The sequence below is a fragment of the Paralichthys olivaceus genome, chromosome 15 (genome assembly GCF_024713975.1).
Source record: "Paralichthys olivaceus isolate ysfri-2021 chromosome 15, ASM2471397v2, whole genome shotgun sequence".
In the NCBI taxonomy this organism is placed as follows: domain Eukaryota; kingdom Metazoa; phylum Chordata; class Actinopteri; order Pleuronectiformes; family Paralichthyidae; genus Paralichthys; species Paralichthys olivaceus.
The window spans coordinates 15969517-15994135 of NC_091107.1; the positions used below are offsets into that span (position 1 = coordinate 15969517).

The following is a 24619-nucleotide window of genomic DNA, read 5'->3' on the forward strand; positions in this document are numbered from 1 at the left end:
CGTGCGTGCAAGTTTTGTATTCATCAGTATCTACATGGATGAAATTAAAGAATGAAAAAAAAACCGCACAGTGACTGCTCCCTTTACAACATGCATCATCAGATCCTAAAGCCTCCTTGTCCTGAGATTCACTCCGAACAAAGACATGGGATCATTCTCATTGTGAAGGTTAATTCAGATTCATTAAATCACAAGCATGCAATAAAACGTGCGTATGATGACATAAAGGACGTCTACCACAAACTCAACAAAACAATGCAAAAAAAAAATGCAAGCACTGAAAAGCTACACCAAGCACATACACAGAAACATGCAAACACTCACGCAGAGACAAACACAATCACACTGGTGGGATGCAGGATGCCAGTGCAGCAGAAATGCTGCAGTGCTGTGCTACAAGCTTTATTTCATCCAAATGCTAAGCATGTACAATGGTTTGTTTCTGGTTTCTCTCTGATTCCAAAGTTTAATGAGAGGATATGAGATTTTTTTTCCCAGGACTTACATAGGTAGAGAAGCTGACATGATATTCCTGATGCTTTGAGCTTTGCTGCTCATGTCACTCACACGTTTAGCAAAAAGATCTTCTTTTGCACATGACGAGCATTTACGTGGAGAAAAACAAGGACAGAGCTGGGAGAGGGAGCAGAGGAGGTGTGGCACCGTGGAGGACATAAAGATTGTGGACAAAATTATTTGTAGGTGTTGAAGTGTTGTCAGTGCTGACAAAAAGCCCCTGATTGGTGCTCGGTCAGCAGTCATTGTGAACTCTTCAAAAACATGATTAGAGAGGCTCAGAAAGAAAAATGCAGCCCCAGCTGTACTCAATACGAACTTTGAAAGTCGTGTAATGTGAACTCGATGATGACAACAGAGGATGGCTGCAAGTATATACTTAAAGATGGGACAAAAACATATCACTGTGCTGCCAAATTCTGGATCTTTCCCTGTTATAAGCATTGATTCCTGTCCACAGTGCCATTTGGGGAGGAGAGGGCAGGAGAGGTGAGACACACCACGTGGCTTTGAAGGTATTTTGAGCTTGTGATACCTGTTAGGATGCGACGTAGGCAGCATGAACTGGAACTCTACTATACATGTCTTGTCCTTCAGCTGTCGATGCTGGACGCTATTGAGCTCGTAGGCGATGTACGCTCTGCGCACGTAAACCTGAAGTTATCAGGGAGGAAACCACCGAAAATATTACTTAGGTATGTGCTTAGGGATTATTTCTTAAAAGTACATCAAAGCAGTTTGATTTGTAGAGCGAAATCATGTTGAGTCTCACCTCCAGGGCAGCCATCCTGACCACCTGATTACTGTGGTAGAAGAAGTTGGGCAGAACATCAAAGATGGATGTTTCTGAGAGGATCAGTTTCTAGAGAGAAAATTGATGTATAGATATCTTCAACACTGTCAATTATCAAAACAATAAATCAAGCCACAACTGCTCCTCGACTCCTTTTTTAACCAACCTGCAGGTTCTCAATGCAGAATTGGTGTCCGTACATATCAATGGCAGAGAGGAAGATGGACTCCACCTGGTTGTGTCGTAGCTCATAAGAGGGAAGGTGGGAAGCTATTAGCACCTGTAGAGGGTAAACATGGAGATAACCTTCCACATTAGGAGTAAAAACATAGGTTACATATGTGATTATTATATGTCTCACTGTTGAGTCTCTATCAGTACAGATTCAGCTCCACCTTTAAAATGTTTAATGTCTAAAAATCTTCAAATCTCTCGTTTTATTTTTTTCCTAACAAATAACTGCCATAGGAGAGTAAACGGCGACATCTAGTGGTGATATTCTCACTATGACTCATGGAGAAAAACTTGAAAAGTAGATATTACATGTTCAGTGAACATTCAGCAGAAGATTTGAGGACTTATATTTGTCAGATTATGAGAAGAAATATTTCAATTCCATTTTTCCCTATCAGATACCAATTCCAATACCTGGACTTGGCATGTCTGCCGATACCAAGTACTGAACCGATACCAGTTCATTTATTAAAAAAATCACAACTAATATGTTTGAACAGCTGTACGAGTCCTGTAACTACTACTTCCAGTTTAACGACTGATACTTTCATAGTCTTTCTGCCAATGATAGATTTTTATAATGCATTGTACTTTTTAGTTGTTTCTGAATGTTGAATAAAGAATCTTTTAAAAATTTAAATAAATTTGTCAAACATCTTGACCTGTCGAGCACGCAGTGCCACCTTGGCATTGGTTGTCTTGCTGAGCTGTGTGAGTTCGGTCAAGATGGCCATCAGTTCATCTGTCAGTGTGGGATCACGGCCACACAACTGGTCCTGCACACAGGAGAATACAGTTAGTTTGATATTCCAAACAATCTACTTTAGAAAAAGAAGAAGAATCAAGGAATATCTACACATTAATATTACATTCATATCATCAGCATTTCCAATAAAGACAGTTTACGTGATTGATTTTCAGAAATTGCATTAAGCAATTACTTGCTTTATTGAATAACAAATAATGGAATTGCACCATAATTGTAAAGTGAAATATAAGTCTATAACACACATTGTTGCATATGCATAAACATATACATATATCAGCTTTCTTCATCTACCTTACCATCATCATAACTATCATGAAAATAAGTTTAAGTTATAAAAGAGAAGTCTTAAGTGAAAAAATCCATCACCATCACTTACTATCAGCATTGTAACCAACAGGTTCTTCTTGGTGACTTGGGCATGGGAGAAGATGTAGTTAAGCACATTGGCCATGTCTCCTTTGTTTTCCTCACGCAGAGCAAAAACACATTTGTCATAGTGTCCTGTAAACCAAAGAGCTTTGGTCAATACTGTACAGATGAAGTGCAGAGTCACAGAATGCTACTCTTTAGAAGATCAGGTCCCTTAAAAACTTTCACTTTCCAGAATCTTGAGAAGCTTTTATCCAAGTACCATTAGAAACTTGCCCAAGTGCAACACTATCCTAAATGTGCAATACTTTCATTTGCAATGTGCAACATAACGAGTTTGAACACATTCACTCATCTGTTTTATGTTTTATTCTACTAATTGTGTGTCTACTTGTATGTATGTAACCTTCTGTACCACTGGGACACTTAATTTCACTCTTCAATGTCAATAAAGGCATTGAATTGAATTGAAGATGCACAAGAGGTTTATTGTGAAAGAACTACACAAAAAGGTGAGAACAAGGAAATGCATTTCTCCCGCCCAATTTGTGTTGCAAAGCAAAGTTAAACCTTGTTACGCCTGCATGTTCAAACATGTCACCACTATGAAACCTTGAAACCAATAAAGTCAGTGGGTGGCTCCTGTTCCTCACCATTCTGAAACTGGATCTCTACTTTCAGGTATTGTCTGAGCAGGTCCATCACCACCGCCTTCATGTGTCCGCGGATACCACTGCGATACCTGTTGGAGAGAGAAAATAACAATGCTCTGGTCTTAAACAAAGAAAAGTGCACCATAGAACTCAGTAGGCATTAGGCAAAAACATATATCCACTAATCAGGAGATACAATGACTACGAAAACAACCAAAATATTGACACTGAGTGTCATCAAATACAATGATCAATGTGCGACACCTTTCATTACTTTGACTGCGATACTCACTTCTGTACCAGCTGTACAATGCTTTGAGTGTTCATGAAGAAGACCTCTCTCTCTGACTTCTTGTTAAGAGTAGCAGCGTGGCTATCTAGGATGTTTGCAATCTGGAAACAAAGGAGATAAACCATATAAGCATTTAATCCCAACAACAGCGGACACTAATAAGCATGTAATCTGTGGAGCACAGATGACCCCTCGGCTATTGTCAGGGACCCGACAGAAAATATGAGATGCTGACAGGTGTGAAATAGGTGAGAAAAACTAGTTAAATGTTTTGAAGTGTGACGGCAACCTTTCACTTTTCACTCCAAGGCAGGAATATCAAATTCATAAAATATGCATACATGTATCTATCAGTTTTCTGAGCAATAGGGAATCTAATCCAGTGTAATCAAAAGAAAAACATTTTTCTCATTACAGATTTAAATTGAATAAATATTACCCACTTTCTCTGAATGTGTGTGTGAGAGACAGAGAAAGCACTTAGATTTCTTCTTACCCTTTTAATATGATTAATGTTTAGAAATCTATTGTTTGCACAAGAAACTGTGCAGAGAAATGCAGGTTGATAGTAATTTTTGAAAAGACTTGAAAATCCAAGTGAAACAGGACAATACAGGTGAGAATTCATATTTAAGCCAAAGGAAGGAAGCAATTGCTGGAAAACTATACCACCTTTTTTCAAACAAACCTCTAGTTGTTGTTGTTTTGTAAATCTAATGTGGCAAAATCAAATGTGCAATATATTCATAAATGTCTGAACTGGGGTTACAATGGAAACTATTAGTACTACTCATTGCTGGCTTTAAAAAACAGTGAGTTACTTGACAGGTATTTTTACCATAGAAGACAAGGTAGTGGACATATGTTAGAATGGTGTGTGCATGCGTAATGTGTCACCTGCTGGCTGGGGAACTGGCAGAGCACAGAGGTGATGTTGCTGGCATACTGAGCCATCTCCTTCTTGATGGCCTTCTCCACAGCAGGGGGGATGCGACCTGACACACTGGTCATGATGTCTTGAAGCTCCAGCAGCGGCAGAGAGGGATCACGCATGGTTTTCATCAGCCTTTCCACCCATTCTTTCAACTAGGAAAGACACAGGAGGAACACAATATATTTAGGAATCAGCTTAAAGTTGGGAGTGTTGATGCTGGTGTGTTCTCAGGTCTGTATGAATTCTCACCTTAGCACTGAAGAAAGGCTCAGGAAGACAGAAGCCATTCATGATGTGCACAAGGTGATCAAGTGTGTTGTGGAAGACTCTGTGCAGCTTCTCCCCTCTCAGAGCTACTGCCTGGATAGAAGGCAGGGCCCCTGTGTGCAGCTCTGCCTGTAAGACAAAGATACAAAAAAAATGAATACATACTTACCTACTACTGCAAAGCTGTTACACATACAGGCATTGCAAATTGAGTAGTATAGCTGTGGTGGGTATACTCTGAAAGAAACAAGCTACCACTTCTAAACAATACTATCCTGAATAATGAGACAAGTTGTGATTTGTGAATATGGGCTATACAAATCAAATTTGATTGAATAATCAGGGTTATTATTAAACATGGTTTCCTCAGGTTTCAACAAGGTAAATTCAAGTCTTTTTAAGAACATTAAAAATGAAATGTATGACATATGTAAATTACAACAGATACAAAGGAATATCTGAGTCCAAGAGTTATCATCACTTTCCCACATAACCCAAATAACCAAAATTCAAGGCTCAGAGTTGTTATGGAATTTTCATAGACACTGTCTCTTGTCCTCTTTGGGGCATAGTGCAATAGGCTGTTGTGTTTGGTAAGTGCGAGCGCTTGGCAAAGGGATCAGATTAAAACTGGTCTTTTGAAGTAAACAAGACATAATGCACAACACGGTTGACTTAGTAGCAGGTATATGGAGAATCCCAGTTGTCATACTAAGTGAAGTACCTGTTGCACTCTGCTCGGGTCATCCAGCTGTAGCTTGGCAATGACACAGCCGGGCTCCAGTGCTGCTCCAGCTCTCTTAACATAGTGGATACACCCAGACTCTGCAGCTGTGAGAGTCATCACCATCTTCATTACCTGGAATTTAAAAACATCAGCGTTTACACCTTAACCATCCATAACAAACATAAACCAAGTTAAAACTGATTCAGTCTTTCTTGTGGTCAACACACACGAGTGTGAACATGCTGTGCTGTACCTCTATCTCAGCATAGCACTGGCCAGAGAAGACGTGTCCGCCGTCCTCAACTGTGTACTGAATGATTTTTCCAGCTGATGGAGAACGTAGCAGTGAAGGATCGTTCTCCTTTTCAAAAACGCAAGTCTTATTGCCAATTGTGATGCGATACCTGCGCGGAAGAAATATGCCAATAATTATTTTTTCATCCTACACTTAATAAGTAATAGAAATGTCAGTCACAATTTTTTTTTGTCTAACCTGTCAACCTCCTCCTTCATGTATGTAGTGTAGCTGCTGCCATCATACGACAGCAAAAGTCCTCCATCACTGAGCCGATGGACGTCAACCTCAGCTGAGGTGCTGTTCATGATGACCACGTAGGAGTTGGGAGACTGGCGCGTCACTGTCAGGACGTACTTCATACCTTCATATATCAGCTCCACATCCACAGTATTGAGTAGTGTGTGTGCTGGCAGCACCTGGCCCCTGATCAGAGCAGAGAGTGTCACATATTTTATACTCAAACACACCTCAAGCTGCTGATCGACACTGATCACTGTGCCATGGTCATTACCTTTCAAGAGAATGCAGGAAATTGGACACACTGTTCCTCAGATTTACATCTGCCACATGAAGGGCTCCACTCACAATTCCAAGCATGGTATCAGGGCGCTCTGCCTGCAAAAAACTTTCACTTTACCTCCCAGTCAGGAAAATGTTTAACATTTAAGCTTAAATTCCAATGTCATGGTCACAGGAAGATAAGCCACAAGGTCTTAGAAATGATCCCTGCACTTGTTTCAAACATAAACTTTTCTTTTTATAGTTTTCTCACATCCAGTGGCCACAGCTGGAACATGTCAACATACCTGCATCTTCTCTGAGATGAGCCTATCCAGCCAGCCAGTGTCAATGCTGTTGTGCTGGAAGCTTTCTGTCTCCAGAAGCTTAATGAGGTATTCCACTGTGGTCCTAAAGTCGCCTCTGATAGACAACTCCTTCAGAGCCACCACCATATTGCTTGAAAATAATTAAGACATAACCAAATGAGACAAATATAAAAACATCTGATCTGAAGAAAATGACCATTTATCTCTGACGTGTACTCACGAGATGGCTTCTTCACGATTCTCCCCCCAGGAGAAGCAGTGTCCAAACTGGGAGTCAGCAAACTCGTGCAGACCCCCAGCAGCTGCTACACTGAAGTAGCCCCACACGTTCTTATTGCTGCGGAAATTCAGCTCTTGCACTGTTCCGGAGCTCGGCTTGAAACCCTGCAATCAGACACGGACATCACACTTCATCTTCTTCATAAGCTGAACCAAAAACAGCTAACTTGATATTTAAGCATCGGTATCATTCTGATGTAATAACGATTGACTTTTATTATGGGTAAAACACAACGATTAAGTGTTAAATTGACAAAATCAAAAGGAAAGGAAAATCACCAGAAATCATGGGGTTTATGTAACATTTCATACCTCGTCAGGGTTTTCACTAGTGATACGTGCTGCAATGACATGGCCCCGTGGGGAAGGGGCATTGGATAGACCCTCAAAGTCAATGAGGCTGTCTCCCCAGGGCTGGACCCCATAAAGCATCCTGATGTCTTTGATCCGGTGAAGAGGAATACCCATTGCAATCTGACAGGAGAAAGTGGGATCAAAACAAGTTTAAACTCATACAGAACACAGGCTCACAGGCCCTGAACTAACAGAGCTAAATCACATTACAGCTCATATGTCTATTATGAGTGTTATCACATAACTTCTGTCTTGCATGCTTATCAAATTGATGTCAGTGTGTTTTAAATTTTCTAGACAACTGAATGTCTAGAAATATCTTGCAGACAGACCATGTCCCATTGTTCCCTGTTAAGACACCAGTGTGTGAGTGTGTGACACTCCCACTGTAACACCCAATCAGCTTGACTACACTGCATTCTCAGCAACACTGCCCTTCAGCCTCTCTGCCACTGACCTATTTACACACAATCCTAAACACTGCCGCCCAGACCACATGACACCCTGCTGCTACCACTAGATCCCACTACACGATTCTGCACGTGACCTCCCTCTTTTGCAGGCGGTTGCCTGGCGACATGGAACCCGTCTAGTGCAGAGCAGTGAAGGCAGTGAAGCATGCAAGCTTTGTCTGTCACACACTCAAAAGCATGACGTGTAGTGATACTGGAATAATACAACGGCTCAGGATGAAAATCAGATATCATACACGTAGAAGATGGACATGAAGATGTCAACTTGTTTCAGACATTTTCCTGTTATTGTGAAATCATCTGACCTGGACAATCTCCTGCTTACTTCATATGTGAAAGGCAAACTCTGCATTATGTCCAGACCAAATTCATTTCATGTCATGCAGTTCACGTCTGAAATTGGCTTGAGACTGACCTGCAGTTGAGCGGAAGGTAAGTTTACATCAGCCACCATCTCAGTACAGGGGTGTTCCACCTGGAGACGAGGGTTGAGCTCCAGAAAGTAGAAGCTGCCATTCTGGCTGTAGAGGTACTCCACTGTTCCTGCACTGACGTAACCCACCATCTTAGCCAGCTTCACAGCACACTGAGGGGAGAGGACAGGTCTGTTCATATCAAAGTTGAAACATGTTGGTGCTCCATTATCAGCATATATTTATGATGCTAAAGTGTTTGTACATTTTCCATATCCTCAAACACATCAGAAGTGGCGATGGTTGCAGGAGCTTCTTCAATAATTTTCTGGTGTCGTCGCTGCACAGAACAGTCTCTACCAAACAGTGAAATGGCGTTGCCATACTGATCAGCCAAGATCTGGACCTCCAAGTGGCGGGCATGCTTGGCTAGCTGCATGACGAATATGGGCGATCCTGGGACTTCAGCCTGGACCTGGAGAACAAAAGAGTAAATCCATGATGTTGAGAAATGATATCTTTTCAAAATCTTCTTACTCCCACCCCCCACCCCACTGAATCCCAGCATATACAATGTGTCAAGTCCCTCATGATGTTTTGAATCAAATGTTGGTTTCCACTAACCTGTCTGAAGAGGTTTGGGAAATCCTCAGCAGTATTGACTTTACGGATCCCTTTTCCTCCACCGCCCTCTGAGGCCTTCACCATGAGAGGGTAGCCGACCTTCTCAGCAGCCTGGCAATTGAAAAACACACATTTTCAGCATACATGCCAGACTGTACTTTATAATAAAGCACATGTGACATTGATTTGGTATAATAAACATCAGGTGACTTACTTTCAGGCCATCCTCTACATCCTCGATGCAGCCAAGCTCATACACGTCCTGAGGAACGTTGATGGTCTTCTTCTTTTGGTCGTTTTCTGTCCATTCTACTGTCAGGCCTGAGAATAACAAACAGGTGACACAAACATGTTCTTAGATTTCCATGACATTGTGTGATGTTAGTAACTCTCTTTTCTGACCTCTTCATCTCACTAGAACACCACAGTTTCAAAAATAGCTAAGACTGTGCACCCACTATACATATTTGGGTTCTTGAGACATTTAGAAAGCATAGTTTTTTTTAGAACAATATAAATACCTATTTACTTCATCCAATTTAATTATACATACGACTATTTGTAGACACAACTCAAACTTCGACCAACCTGTTCCACTCCAGGGCAGAGTTGGAATCCCAGCCGTCTGAGCAACAATAGAGGAGGCAATCTTGTCTCCTAAAGCCCACATAGCCTGACTTGGGGGACCTGAGGAAGGAGTGAAAAATTAATTCACATAAAGCTTTTAATCAAATAAACTGACTTGAAGCTTTAGAGTCAAAACAAAAAGTAGGAATGTTCTCTAACCCATGAAAGCGATGCCATTCTTATGCAGCAGCTCTGGGAGTTTGGGGTTCTCTGAGGCATGACCCCAACCAGCCCACACAGCCTGTACAGGTATGCGTTTAGCAATGTCCAGAATGAGCTCCACATTGGCATAATTGTTGTTGTTAGTCCCTCCGGGCACAGGTACGTAATGATCTGCCATTTTTATGTACTCTATGGAAGACAGAAACACAAAACCCGAATTTATTAAAAGACTGAAAATTCTTGAAGTATAAAATGATTCCTGATAAAGGGGCATTAATAAGAAGAAATTCTTGTTTGAAAAAAATCATGAAAAACCTTACCTGCATTGGCCTTCAAGTCCTCTGGGGTCACCATGACAACAAAGCGGATCGCCCTTTCATTACGAAACATCTCGTAGGCCCATCTGCGGATGGAGCGCATGCATTTGACTGCTGCGATACCATTGTTGGCAATAAGCACCTAGAGAAGAGAGATCAAAATACTCTATCATTAATACTGGCTAGTCTAATTGTGTCACAGCATAAGAGTTATGGAGCATAAAACATTCATAGAAATGCTTCTTATCATTTTATGAAAATTATCCCACCGTGCCTTGTGGTGGCAGAAAAAGCTGAGGATACATTTCTAATGATTTTCAGAACAAATGTGATCTGGACTAGTAAATTATTATTTTGCTAAGTGTTCAAGTCAACTGCAAGATATCACCATCTATATATAATGACTGTATAGTGCAATAGTCATTACATTTCAGGGGTTTTGTTTTTGAATCCTTGTCAGCTTGAATGATGAGCCCTTTTAGTATGTCTTCCGGACTGCTATGTAAAAATCATTACCTTCTCGATGACCTTGTTGCCACCGAATCGCGTGACAAATTCAGCGGGGGAAGCCACGGTGAAGTCCCTCTGCAGATCAATACGCCGGCGATCTCTGCCTTGCTTCACCAGGTGCAGCCCTGACATACTTGGTCTGTGTGTGGAAATACAGCTCCAGGTTTAGAAAGAACAGGGTGTCAGTTAAAGAGGCTGCTCATGACAAGGAAATAAAGTGCTCTGATTTTTAACTGGGAAAACCATTTTGTGCAGGAATGAACCCTTCACACCTGAGTATTTGAGCAGCAGCTGTGCTTTAAATGCATTTTACAGCCGAAGATTATACTGCTGTATCGTATCTTCAACTTTATGGCTTGTGGACGAACTTACAGCAGTAATGGAATGATGATGAGTTAATAATTTCTGGTAATTTTTAAAACCTCACAAGTGTGATTTTTTTCAGGATAAAAAAGTGTTTCTCATCGTGCTCATAAAAGAACATCTGAAAGAACAAATCTGTGCATAACTCCTCAAACGTGCCTTCAGGCTTGAGCAAACGCTTCAAACAGCTCTTTAAATCAAGCTCCACCCCAGAGAGACCCATGGGGGAGTGGGAACTCGAGGGGAGGACTATGACTTTTGACTGGAGGGTGTGGCAGCGCCTCGGCTCGTTTGGCTGGCTGGATTCTATGGCCTGATACTGTATTATTGCATCACTGTCGGGGTTACTGGCACGAGACAAATGAGCTCCGAGTGAATGGAGGGTTCCAATTTCAATCCAGCTGTGAAAGTGTAGACAGTTTGTTCTGGCCTATTAGTGACATCCAGTATTTCTAGTTTTAAATCTGCAATCCAAATATCTTTCTGTTGAAACCCCCTCCTTGGCTCTCATCCCCTCTGTCCACGAGAAACTAACCACTAAAAACTGGACATGGAAACTGTCTGGGCTTTTTAAGCGATCCAGATGTTTATATAGTGCTAAGAAAATGCAAAAAAAAAAAGCTTTTCAGACAATCACGTAAAGTGAGTCAGTGGGCAAAAACACCACTGTCCACATGAATGGTTGCATAATATAATGTACACTAGAAAACATCAGCATGACTTTATTTGAATCTCAAAGGTTGAGAGACAAATCTTGTGCAATGCTTTGAGAAAAAAGTAACTTTATAGTTAAAGGAGAGGTCAGAGAAGCCCAGTGAAAGACCTGAGGGCTAGATGACAGACTAAAGACCGCAGCTCTGTCCATGCTGAATAGCTCCTTTCGACTAAGAATTTCTGTGTGAAGATTTTCCAACTTTCCCTCAAACTAGACTGCAGGCTGGCCTCACAGATTCAGGGCACAGAGAAACCCTTTAGCAGTGTGCTGCTGTTGAAACCACATTTTCACACATGCTGTATAAAAGAGGAACCCAGTGAAGGAGAACACAAATCCAAGTGTACTCCAGGTAAGATAGCATTTCACGTACCCAATTTGTATGTCAAATTTCCATATTTGATAACCACAGAGTTAATTATGGGCTGCCAAAGGTTATATCTTCAAGATATGCAAAAGTAAACTAAATAATTATATAAAGCAGTTTAAAAATTACAAAACAAAAGTAAATGATCCAAACATTATTGAATATTGAATTAAAACCCTTAAACACCTGTAATATTTCCCAAATTAATACACATTAAACACATGTCTCCATGATAGTCACTAGTTTCTCAATCACTGTATTCAGTAAAAATGTTTTTGGCCGTCGTGAGTGGAAAAATAAACACTGACACACCAGAGGTGCTGCAGACTGACCAGGAGTGGATTCTCACCTCAGATTGTGCATGGGGCCATCGATGTGGTCGAAGCCCATATCGCAAGTGCTGTCCGAGCTCCCGGAGGACGGAGACAACGAGCGAGGCTCCTTCTCCTCCAGCTGCATCTCCAGCTTCCCTTGAATTTCATCCTCCGAGTTCTCCTCCGACACCGACCCCACGATGAAGTGCGAGTGCAGCGCCGCTACAGCCGGGTTCTTCTTGGCAGCACTGTTCTGCTGTGCCATTGCTGGACGACACGAACAGGCTGCAAACACTGAAAAGAAGAAGAGCAGAGGCAGTGGGTTATAAAGGAGATTCAGAGTCCAAACAGTATGAAACTATGATACAGTGTGACACGAGACCCCCTCCTGGCTGGCATGTGAGGATATTTGTCATATTGCAACAGTGGGTTGCACAAACTCAGGTGTCTTGACATTGCAACACTTGCACCCACACTGGGTGCATCGGTACATTGTGTGCAGAATCCCTGTGACTGAAGATAACAAAACAATCTTAGGAAAAAAAGTTGAGTTGAGTAAATATAATGGTGAAAGGCTTTGCAAATAGTTAATAAATGTAAATAAAAATGCTAAACTTTGTTGAATAAAAAACATAGACCAAAGCCAAACATATGTGTTCAATAAATGTATAGATGTGTGGGTAACTGTCTTACTCTTTGATGCCACATGTTTTACATGGTTTAAAACAGTAGATGATGTTTTTTCTGTAAATTAGGGGTGTCTTGTAAAAGGGGATGTGATAAATGCTCTTGCGTGATGCAGAAATTAAGAACTGAAGAAGAATAAAACTTTAGCATCTGGTTATGATGCTGTTTATACTGCACTGATATAATTGCAACCCCTGACACATCAAACCCCATTTGAGAAGCATCTTCTCTTCAAATATCTGCACTCTGTTAAAAATCGCACTGACATTTGTAATCTGTAAAACAGATTTATTTACAACCCTGACACTTTAGGTGGAAGTGAACAGCACAAAGAAGCACTGCCAGTTGCAGAAATCAGTGCGTATTTGAAACAGGAAAGACGAACATTACCTGCTCTTGTCTTGAACCTCTCTCTAGGTTTCTCGTTGAATAACACGGGATGTCCTACACATGGTTAAAATAACAGCTAGCTGCAGCCCCTCGCCTGTCAGTCTCAGTGAAGGCACACCTTACCTGTCGACAGCTGCTGGCGGGACCAGAAAAACAAGCCGAGCACCGCAGCCACAGCGAACATGAGCCAGGGCAGCATCGTGAGCCGGTGACGACATTTAACTGACACAAACCTCCGTCGTAAACCACGTTATATCACCGACAGGACCGGAGGAATGTCCGTCCAGTGGAGCTACACTCACAGTGAGCTAACGCTACCTGTCAAATCCGAGCTAGCTTAGCCGAGGCGCGGGTGCTAATAACGCAGGTGTTAGCTAGCTTACCGGTCATTAGCTAATACAATTATAATGCCACGGTCCCGGCGCTAATACTGTCCCGCTGACAGACAGCACTGCTGCCGGTGCCGGTGTGTACTGTGCCGCAGCGTGCTCCACATGCCCTGCGCTCCACTGAACCGTAAACACACACACACACAGGTAACACGATCCGAGATAAACAACTCACCGGTGGAGATGAACCGACACGTAATCCTGACACAGCGGAGTCCAAGGGTCTGAGGAACTAACTGTGTGTGTCAGACATCTCCGATCGCAGCGACGAGGAGGAGGTAGAAGTCACATCACGATGAGGTCACAGCTCCATCAGACGCTAACAGCAGAGAGTGGGGTGATGTGACGCTGCTGCTGCTGCAGGTTACTCCTGGACAATGACCTCCGACCCCCGGCTTCCGCTGCAGATCCACAGCCGCTAGAAAAGACTTCACACCACCGAGACGTGTTTTTATTGTATTATATATTATTACATGACATTACATCATATTACAGTATGATATGGTGCCTTATATAATGAAAAGTTCATATTGATAGCCACTTTGTATTGCACATCCTATATAACGTTGTTGTTGTTATTGTTCAGTTAAATACATGTTTTAAGTTTTTATTATTATTATTATTATTCTGCTGTTGTGCCTGGACGTAAATGCAAACTAGCTGCTAGCTAACTCTGGTTGATTTGATTGTACCAACTTCCTGTTAATGTAAACAATAAAAAAATCACATTTGAATTAGTAATATGTTAAATGATGTCATATTTAAATAAAATTACACATTTTCGCAAATTGCTCAAATACCCTGAAGGTGCTCAAATATCTTTGGTTAGTTTAAAATCATTATCATTATTATCATTTTAACAGTATTATTGTTATTTCTCTAGCTCTTAAAATTAAAATACGACCCTGTTAGAATTAAAATACGATATGAAGGCTTTGGATTTTGACGCTTCCGTCTCTTTCTCTCGATCTATTTTATCATAGATCTAGGACGGTCTCTTCAGAGAGAACCAATGAGATTCCTAGAATATTTGTGGGCGTGTTTAACACGGTTGTCATGGAGGCCGGACCCGAAGGAGGCGGGTCTTCCAGGAGCATGTGCAGCCTGTCTGCTGCAGAGCTGGTGAATGGAGCCGGTGCACTGATCCCTCACGTGCGTTGTGAGAGAGTTATGTTTGCAGTTGTCAACACGCGCATTTGCTCACACGATGTATAAACTATTCCACCGCAGTGATCCACTTGATATCGTGCAGAAATGACAAGAATCAAAGAGCAGAGGGACAGTGCTCAGTTTGTCCAGTACATCAAACGTGAGAGAAACAGTGAGCGTAGTCTGCAAATTGAACATTTTGAGCTGTATGTGTTTATCTCTTTTTGCAGCCATGGATAAACCGAGCATTGCACCAAAATCAGCTGATCACAAGTTGAAAGCATCAGATTAATCCTGCTGGCTGAGGTCGAGGTCGTTTAGATAGATAACTAAAGAGACTAAGAAGCAATCATTTCGTGCAGCCATATATTGCCTGCAGAGGTGTCTCTCTCGAATCACCAACAATTAAGATAACAATGTAGATTCATATAAACGTGCAGCTGTAAAAGTTGGACATTTATGGTTTGTAAACAACAGAAAGATACAGTATTCTTCTGAGACGTCTCAATATTCTTGGCTGTTAGTGTCAGTGCTGAAACCTGATCCTCGACTTAAACAATGCCACTTTGAAATATTAGAGTGAGACCCCTGTCAAAAATGTAGCGTAGTTGTATTTCTGATCCACTAGATGGCCCTAGTGGCCCAGTTCGGCCTAGTTTGCCATCTATTCATGCAATTGGGCAATGGCAGATTAAATAAATCTACGTCCCCCCCTGAAAAGATAATTGTATATCTTCTATAGGTTGATATTGCATGATTTACTTTATACAAGTAAAAGCTATATATTTAACTTCCAGGCATTTTCCCCCTGTGTGTGTCTTAGCAGTGGTCACTTGACAGTATTTCAATATTTCACATGAATATTGTTTGTGCTAACAACCTGTGAACTCTCCTTACACACTGGACATCATCCCATATGAGCTACATAACTTCACATTATTAATTCATTGGTATTTAAGCCCTGACATTTTGTTTTACCATCAGTGGTGCCGTGCTCCTAACGGTGAATAATTTACCTTTGAATTTATATAATCTGACATCGTCTTCCATTTTTAATTCACTTGGCCTGTGAGCTGATAACAAGAGAACTGAGTTATACAGGGACATATCTCCATGTTTACGTTAAGGGAGGGATATGGTGGTGATAGTATGGAAAGTGTACACACACATAGACCCATATACACACATATGCATACATATAATGCATTCCCTAGCCCCTTATCTGGACTTTAACCATCAAAACGATACCACACAGACACAGATATGTATATATACCACAGTTAGAGCAACAAATATAGATCAATACATATGCCACTACTTTCTTGGCAGCGGTCCCTGGTTCTGAAGAACCACTTAGTGTGGGAATCTCCTTCTTACTGCAACTACTACTTTTTGTTGAAAGAAAAATATAATTATCGTGTATGTATGATATCAACTGTGTTTTAAGATAAAACAGTTTTATTTTCAATGTCATGGAGAAATACTACTATACTCACAATCTGCAGGTTTAATAGCAAGGTCTTTTATTTGTGGAGCTTGCTGTTCCCATAGAAATGTTTATCAAAACTTTATTAGCTTAATAATAGGTTGCTACACCGTGCACATACATATATATATATATATATATATATATACATACACACATGAAACGTTATACATACAAGACTCAAACTACTATGTATTGCAACATTATATCAACAGCAAGGTTAAGTATAAGAACTAACTTGCTGAAAGTCATTGGAAAGGGATAATTTGCAAAGGTTTATGGGAAGTGTAGTTCCTCCACTCCTTAAACAATTATAAACACAGTTTTGTACCTCTGCATTTTGTCTGATTTCCAAAATTTTTTCCTTCTGGAACTTCTTTAGAGACAATGAATAAGAAATGTACGCTTCATGGATGGATGATGGATGGAAGTCTGATTTGATATGATATTTGTATGGTCTCCAAAAGGTCACCCTCTTTATGTGTGTTGATTGCATACTGAACACACAATGGTGAGCATCTACACACTCCTATAACCCCCCCAGCAGACACACGAGTGCTTTATTCATGATCACACCAGCTTTTAGATGATATCCCTGTAAAGTGAATTATTCATGTAGCAAGTTACAGATGACTATCTATTCTCTTTATGTTGACATTCTTATCCCACCATTTACTTCCAAATAATTTAGAGCGTGCTGAACATTTTCCAGCAGTATTGCTATGACACTGTGTCATGCAAGGATAATAGAAGAAATACCATCTGAGTTTTTCATGCTTCTCTCAATCCTAACATGGAGCTCTCCACATTCAAATTCAATTCGACTACAAGGTGCATTTAGAGACAGTCGGAATGCTAACGTCTGTTAGCTTAGCCACTTCTGGTGGACTTTTAGGCTAAAAACACGATATAACTGTTTCCACTCAAATTTGAATGTCGGGGCTTGCAGACACTTGGATGACACCACATGTGTTGTTTGGAACACTGTTTAGCTCTGAGACTCCTAAAGTGTTTTGTGGACTCAAACACTTCACCCACCCCTCCATCGACATAGTGGTTAGAAGATAATGAGTGCATTTTTATTTCTGGGTGAACTTTCCCAATGTAAATTATATAAACCAAACCATATATCATATCATGAAATAAATATAATTGTGCATCATAACTCCCTGTGTGTGTCTCTGAATTTGGTTATAGGATTCATCAATTACTGCTGTATCATAGTATCACAGTTTCCTAAGACTGCTGTCCTAAAGGATTACAGGATGACATCAGAACAATGATCATTAGCTTCATATTTGTCTTTTCTTTATATTTGACTGCCTGTAAAGAAAAATGATGAAGGAGAAGAAGACAGAAGAAATGATGCTGGGAGGCAAAGCGCTGCACGTCTAAAAGCAAAATCAACATAAACAATAAATCATAGAATATAACGATTTGTTAATTGTCTGTTAAATACAACACAGGAGAAACCATTGATAAGTAACAGTATCATTTCTGTATTCAACAGTGTTATTAAGGATTTACCTTTATTTTGCTCCAGGCTGCTATAGCAGGTGATTACCAATCCAGAGTCTCAGAACAGTGTTGAACACAGTACACTTGTACAGTGCATGTACTTCCTCTTTTTTCAGTTGCATCCATGACAATTTGCAGAGAATCATTCAAAAGTGTTTTGGAAGCCACATTATGCAACAGTGTTATTGTGTACGTGGCCATGAGACAGAAGAAAGAAAGTATTTGTATTAAGATAGCAAACATTTTAACTTCAACTATGCTATACACATACGTGTGTGAACACAATTAAATGTATGTGTACAGTGTCTTTATTTAAATTGTGAAAGAAACAAACACACTTTAGTCAGATAACTTGTCAGACAACCTGCAAGATGACCTTTATTGAAGACATTTTTCTGTAAGTGCTCGTAAAAAAAAAAATCCTGCGTTGAAATTGGCAGGTTGAAGGCTTGGATCAGTCGTGTCTCAAAGAGAATCGGACAATCGTTCAGTATAAAACAATTTGAAAATGTATGTTTTATCCCTTAAAGCACATTATTGTTCTTATATAGTTTAGGTTCAGTTGCAAAAATCTTTCCAATATGCATCTTTCATATTCAGATTTTTTAACTTCCAATAACTGATTGATCTAGGTGGGGTAAATGAATCAATTAACTCACAAAATTCAAGATCCTAAAGCACAACAGAATCAATGATGGCCAACAAAGCGTCTTTACTGTTAAAACAAGGCAAACAAAGCAGGCAACAGTACAAAAGGGTGACAGGCAGTCAGAGTCAAAGTCAAGCAGGCCCGGCAAACAGTCGGGAGCAGGAAAACTTAGGAGATTGGCAATGAGCACGAAGACAATCTGACAACTGATGAGTGGAAACACAGAGATACAGTAAATGTACAGAGGTCACAGATGGGTAGGTGGATGGGAACAGATGTGTGCAGGGGTGGAATATCCAGCATGGGGTTATCTGGCAGAGGGGCGTGGATGGGTCTGAAATTTACTTGAGTAAGTGACGTCTATAGCTTAAAAATAAACATTGTTTCAGAAGCAAGGAAAAGCTTTGTCCTCTCTTTAACATGTTTATAATCATGAAAACTGACCCACCTCTATCTCCATCCACCCTTCAGCCACTCGCTTACTGTACGTTACACTATTGCTACAGCAATAGGAGTAATTCATGTATATTGTACACATTGGAATCGGAAACCAACTCCGAAAGATTAAGAAGACGAAACCCTCGCTGTCCGAATTCTTCTTTTGAGACTGTCAAGGTGGAAATACTCAGGTATGGCGTTGAATGCTCATCTTGCTCATAATATATGTGTTGTATTCTATAAAAAAAACATGTAGATATGTTAACAAGGTTAAAAACTTTCATTGAACCTCAAGTTAGTTTTGTCAATTATATCATGAGATGTTAAAAAGCAGCAACGCACAGAGGTCGTTATTATGTGCAACCTCAAATATTCTCTGTGTTTTTGTCAGTGAAATCTTTATTTAAGTCCATATCGTGTCAAATGATAAAATAGTTTTTTAAGGAGTATGTGCTTTATCAATAACCACATTATATATGTTCTGCAGTTCATCCATTGAACCCTTAACAGTGCTTTTATGTGGAGGAGTCCTCTGCTTAGCCGTGGTTTTGTGGCTGTGATTGTTGCACAGCGGACCCGACCGCCTGCTGCCTGACTTGGACAGCTCGGATAATGAGTTAGAACCACAAGATGATCTGTCCGTAAACAGGCTTTGGCTTGAGGTGGCAGAAGTAGGGATGTGATAGGGGCTGAAACGCAACCAAGGCGACCGGGAGCTGCGGAAACAGTGGTTTCGGGTAGAAGTGGGCAGAGCCGGGTTGATCACTGCAGGTGCTGCCATGTAGTGGTACGGATACGACAGCAATCCTCCAAACGGTGACAGTGCGAGTCCCTGAATGAAAGAATCAAATTAGTTGCAACACAGCAACAAGCCCACCGTGCAAACTGTTAATTCACATCCTGTCTTACCAGGAATCAAGCTGATCTCCTTACTTGAGCCTTTCAGCCCAAACTATATTAGTTACAGTAGCTGAACCTATAGCTGCTGCATGTTCACGCTACCAGGCACTCGCAGCTCTGCTCGTTATATATTTTTGTTAAAGTAACTTCTTCAACAACTCTTGGATCATTTTTTTCTCTACTGAATGAGAGCAAATACTTCTAAATATTATTTTCCAACCTTTTTTTTTTTAGGTTAATCCAGTTGACAATTGGGCGAGGTACACCCTGGAGAGGCGGCCAGCAAATCAAAGGGCCACATACAGTTTTCAACCTTTGGATTGAGATTGAAACTAGAAACATTCTTGCTGTGAGGCGAAAGTGCTAACCACCGCTCCACTGTGCCACCCATTAAAACTGAAAGCATTACGTCATCAAGCACTTAAAAAATGCAAAGGGTCTGTACATGGACTTCATTTTCTGATTCCAATGTTCTCTCAAACAGTTTGCCTAAAACCCAAAAGTCTGAACGCTTTTCATAACTTAGGTGTACTCATCCCATAGCGAGCAATACAATTTTTGATATCTATTTCTCTATGTGTGATGTTAGAGTTCAGAATGGTACCTGAGATGCCAGCATGTGCTGTGACAGGTGGAACATGAAGGGAGATGGAGAGGTGACGCTCTGGGGAGACAGGCCTCCGTTTTCTAGTTCATTTAGTCCAGACAAAGAGGAAAATAGATGTCCCATACCCGCAGCTGGGAAACTCTCGGGTTTCTGTCCCGGATGAAACAACAAGGGTGCCCCAAGCTTAAGAAACTGTTGGGCATGTGCACCTGCAAAATCCAAAGTCTGATGGTGACTGTCCCTGAGGGAGGATGGACTCTGCGCTTGTGACATCACAGGCACGAGCCCGTCTTCAATATCACTCAGGTGCTTTTTTGAAGAGTCCATCTCCACGCGGTACATCTCATCCGAGGTTCTACACGCTGCTCTGTCTTTTGTTGCATCCGGATTGTCGTTACTCTTGCAAGGAGCTGACATGTTCCGCAGCAGCTCCTCACCTCTCAGACTCAGAGTAGAGGCATGTTCATCCCTGGAGCAGCTGGCTTCTGCACTGTCCTCCTGTTCTGAATCACATTCAGTGTTGTTCTCATCTGCAGGGAAATAACATGCTTCATTTTAAATATGTACCTAGTAGCCAGTGTTGAAGAGTCCATGTTGAATCATAATAGTTTCTAAGTAGTACATGTTTCTTCTATTGCTGATCAAAACACATTGACTTTGTTTTTATCAGTGAAGCGTATATACAATACATGCTGACACACAATTTAATTGACATTTTGTATGTCTGAAATCAATATTTTCAGCATTCATTGAGATAAAGGAATCAAGTGGTCACAAATTATGTTTCTAATGTCCATATAAATAATCATAATGGAGCTTTTCAGTGATTTTCCTCCAAATGTTGTTAAATTATTATTATTATTAAAAACATCTCAAACTTAATATTCAGGGGGTGTTTTTGTACACCCTGAAAATTCTTAGGAAATATATTTATTAAAATGTAACATTGCTAGTTTGTGAAGCATAATATTGCAGTGTCGTTTTAAATATATTGGATCAACACATTCCTATGTAAAATGATTTGGGTTCACAGACATGCTGCTATTTCGGCTTGATAACGGCATTAAAAACTGCAGGTTAACCCACCAAAGCAGGTTGGGGTGGACATCAGGGGGCTGCTCACCAGCTCCAGAGGGGGACAGAAGGAATCACCGGTACAGGGCTGCTCACACGAGTTCTCAGAATCTGCACTGTCCCGGTCCACTCTGCTCTGGCTCTCATGCACCATAGACATGTTCAGCTGATTATTCCTGCGGAGTACACGTCTATGTTAAATAAAGCCTTATATACAGGTGCTGCATGTGCTTTGTGGTGGCAAAACAATCACCTCTTTTCTCGCTTCCCATTCCCAGTGTCTCGGAATCCTTTGGCAAAGGGGTTATTGTCAATTTTCAGCTGCGTAATCTCATGGAGAGAAAAGACAATACTGAAAGTTAGTCATTTCAAAAACAGGCTGACAGATTAAGAGAAGCATTATTATGCACAAATGTGAGGCCAGTAAAGGCCCATTTTCCCAAAGGACTCTGGACTCGTGTTATAACTGCGTGCAACAATAGATCAGGTCTGCTGTGACTGTGTGTGGGCGTGCATGTGAAAGGGCAGGGGAGGGGAGAGGATGGTGGGGCGGAGATGGGGGAGGGCGGGGGTTTACCTTTTCATTCTGATAGGCAGTGACAGCGATGAACTCTGTCTCAGGGAAAACATAAGTCCGAAAGGTGCTGTACGGAAGCTTCATTATGTCGTTGGCCCTGACGATGTGAAACCTGAGCTGGTATTTATGCATCGAGTTCAAAATTGTCTGAGAAGTTGAAGACATGAGACACATGATTCAAATTATTATAGGTTAGTGATATAATATTGAAAAAAATAGGGAACAAGCTAATCAACATTGTGAGTTTTACTGGAATAAAAGTCCCATAAGCCAAAGCAATTCAAATTTCAATAAGTAGGCCATGCAACTTACAAATCCGTGCTTATCCGAAATATTATTGGTGAGTTTGAGTTTATGGAAAGCGACGGGCTTGCTCATCCACTGCTCCCCTTTGGACGGGCTGTCTGGGTGGATGTACATGCGCTTTGCCATCTCTGGGTCAGCCTTCCCGGCCACCGTCCAGCGGGAGCTGTGGAACTTGTAGCGGCAGTTGTCGACGGCGATGATGTCCATCAGCAGGATGTACTTGGCTGCTTTATCGAGCCCCTCCACCCTCACTTTGAAAGGCGGGAACATCCTCCTGTGGTGAAGAGTCACCCATGAAACTGATGGGTTGTGTTTGAAATAATTCTGACTTTGTGTAATTTGGGATTTATCATTAATCCTTAAAGATTTAGAGGCCGGATTACATGAGAATTTAACATTGTAGTGTAACTGTAATATAACTTTTTTAACTATTCCTATATAGTGTTTGTATCATTGACCTTGTTAAATTATTCTCATTTGTACAGAATATGTGATGATTGGAGTATTGGGGGCTTTGGCCAAAAAGTGTTATGGATAAAAATGGTCATTTTAGTGAATATCAATAATTATCATGATAAATCATTGATAAATAATATATTATTTTTGTTAAGGTGAAGGTTGAGATTTTAAACTCTTGTTTTTGAACAGATAATGACAAACACTTGATAAACAGCTAAATATTCTACAAATCAGAGGTGGAGTATTAAAAACAATTATGCATCTTATCCCATCAATGTGCTTGCACAATGCCAAGCAATATATTTTTTACTGATAATTTGTGTTTTGTGCCTTTTTCTGTGTTTTTATAGAACTGAATTTGTTTTTTGTGTGCCAGGGACTGCAGATGAAATGAGCCTGTACATTTACATGTTGAACTTGAGTACGTATGTCAATTAATGTGCATTGTCCCAATATAAGTTAAGATAATTGAACCATTGCTGTATCGCTATTGGTGAAAACTATTTTAGGATAATATTTGGTGTCACTTATCGAGCAGCCCCAGTGCTGTATCTGACTTTAAGTTTCCATTGCGGCACTTTCTCTGAATGAATGAATAGGAGTTTGCTGAGCCTACCTTCCAGACTTTGTAATGACCATTTCAGTTCCCATTTTGTGAAATTCATTCCACAAACTCTTCGACTCCAGAGTGACGCTCGGGTCATCATCCAGCGCCGCCACCTCTGGCTGCAGGCTCGTCGTGGACCGCGGTTGGAGGGTAGGATGCTGGCGGCGCAGAGCTGCGCGCAGCCCCGCGTCAGGGGCAACCTGCTCCGGGACGGGCTCGGTGAGAGAGGCGACGTCTGGGAAAGCCAGCGCGGTGAAAAACGAGGGCTGGGCGGCGGTCAGGAAGGCTGACAGGGGCAAGGCACCAGGTCGACGAGCTTGGAAGGTATTGTACGCCATTGCAGCCGCTGGTTGTCAACTGGATCTCTCATCGGGACATCCGATCAGACAGGTGTCAGCCCCACTTGCTGCTGCTGCTGCACGCGTCTAAATCCAAACTGCTTTAAGAGTTTGTGTTTTGCATGGTAAAGAGGTCATGAGAGGAAAGATACTGGAGCAAAAGCAAGAATAATCCTAGTATATTCGCTGGTACAACCGAGGAGAGGAGTGCGCACTTTGGAACCATGTGCCAAACAGCAGAGAGTGCGCACAGAGAGAGGGAAGGTGATGGTGTTTAATCTGTCACACTTCTGTCCTTCCCAGCACACGCACGGACACACTGATGCAATAAAGATTTCTCATCGTCTCTTTACTCTATTTCTCCAATTACAGAGGCGCTGGGCGGGGTTTGCAGCGCTCAGGCTCGAGGACTACAGAGGGATTTGAGGATCAGATGGGGACAGCGCGCGCAAATAGTCTAATAGCACAGCGTGGATAAAAGAACTGGTGACCACCCTGCGACACTTGTCAACATGTTGACGTTCTGACCCCCCAGAAGCACCCAGGTCATAACATGACCTCTATTGGGGGCAGGGAAGTCTCCAGATACCTTGACTATCTTTTACACATCTGTTAAGTTTCCTGGCTGCATCTGTAAGTTTTAAGACACAAAGTCTGCACAGACAGACCCACACCAACGAAATACTCCACACTAGGTCTGCAGGACCACATTCGACCATGATGGCACACACAGCCACACGCATGCACGCACAAGGTGAAAACAACACCAGCCCTGATGTCTTTGCGACTGGTAACAAATATATCTGAAGTAATTTCGTCTATTTATAAAGTTGTATATACACACAAATATG

The 24619-nt window shown here is 41.3% G+C and overlaps 2 protein-coding genes across 11 annotated transcripts in view; both read right to left on the reverse strand.

The window, feature by feature from the left end:
- The window catches only part of acaca (acetyl-CoA carboxylase alpha), a 33652-nt gene extending 19072 nt beyond the window's left edge, over positions 1–14580 (reverse strand). For 6 of the 10 annotated variants that reach the window (XM_020085744.2, XM_020085740.2, XM_069539663.1 and 3 more), the window contains exons 1-26: positions 13836–14580; positions 12230–12488; positions 10445–10595; positions 9932–10070; positions 9609–9800; positions 9411–9509; positions 9037–9143; positions 8823–8933; positions 8464–8673; positions 8201–8371; positions 7271–7432; positions 6900–7063; positions 6659–6809; positions 6364–6467; positions 6048–6275; positions 5808–5958; positions 5552–5686; positions 4810–4956; positions 4524–4712; positions 3627–3727; positions 3335–3423; positions 2689–2813; positions 2206–2319; positions 1476–1589; positions 1289–1378; positions 1052–1170 (exon numbers count right to left, since the gene is read on the reverse strand). In XM_020085744.2, coding sequence (XP_019941303.1) covers positions 1052–1170; positions 1289–1378; positions 1476–1589; positions 2206–2319; positions 2689–2813; positions 3335–3423; positions 3627–3727; positions 4524–4712; positions 4810–4956; positions 5552–5686; positions 5808–5958; positions 6048–6275; positions 6364–6467; positions 6659–6809; positions 6900–7063; positions 7271–7432; positions 8201–8371; positions 8464–8673; positions 8823–8933; positions 9037–9143; positions 9411–9509; positions 9609–9800; positions 9932–10070; positions 10445–10595; positions 12230–12459 — 3593 coding nt within the window. In that variant the 5' untranslated portion in view covers positions 12460–12488; positions 13836–14580. The remainder of the gene's footprint in view (positions 1–1051; positions 1171–1288; positions 1379–1475; positions 1590–2205; positions 2320–2688; positions 2814–3334; positions 3424–3626; positions 3728–4523; positions 4713–4809; positions 4957–5551; positions 5687–5807; positions 5959–6047; positions 6276–6363; positions 6468–6658; positions 6810–6899; positions 7064–7270; positions 7433–8200; positions 8372–8463; positions 8674–8822; positions 8934–9036; positions 9144–9410; positions 9510–9608; positions 9801–9931; positions 10071–10444; positions 10596–12229; positions 12489–13835) is intronic. The other 4 variants (XM_069539662.1, XM_069539664.1, XM_069539660.1 and 1 more) reach the window with 1 other exon arrangement.
- A 3581-nt stretch (positions 14581–18161) lies between these two features.
- Positions 18162–24060, reverse strand: LOC109628407 (T-box transcription factor TBX2b-like). Its single transcript, XM_020085491.2, has 7 exons — positions 23440–24060; positions 22371–22638; positions 22059–22205; positions 21735–21811; positions 21494–21657; positions 20405–20937; positions 18162–19732 (listed from the first exon to the last, which is right to left on the reverse strand). Exons 1-7 carry the CDS (start codon positions 23766–23768, stop codon positions 19340–19342), a joined length of 1911 nt encoding a protein of 636 aa, XP_019941050.2. The 5' UTR covers positions 23769–24060; the 3' UTR covers positions 18162–19339.
- Positions 24061–24619: the final 559 nt, after the last annotated feature.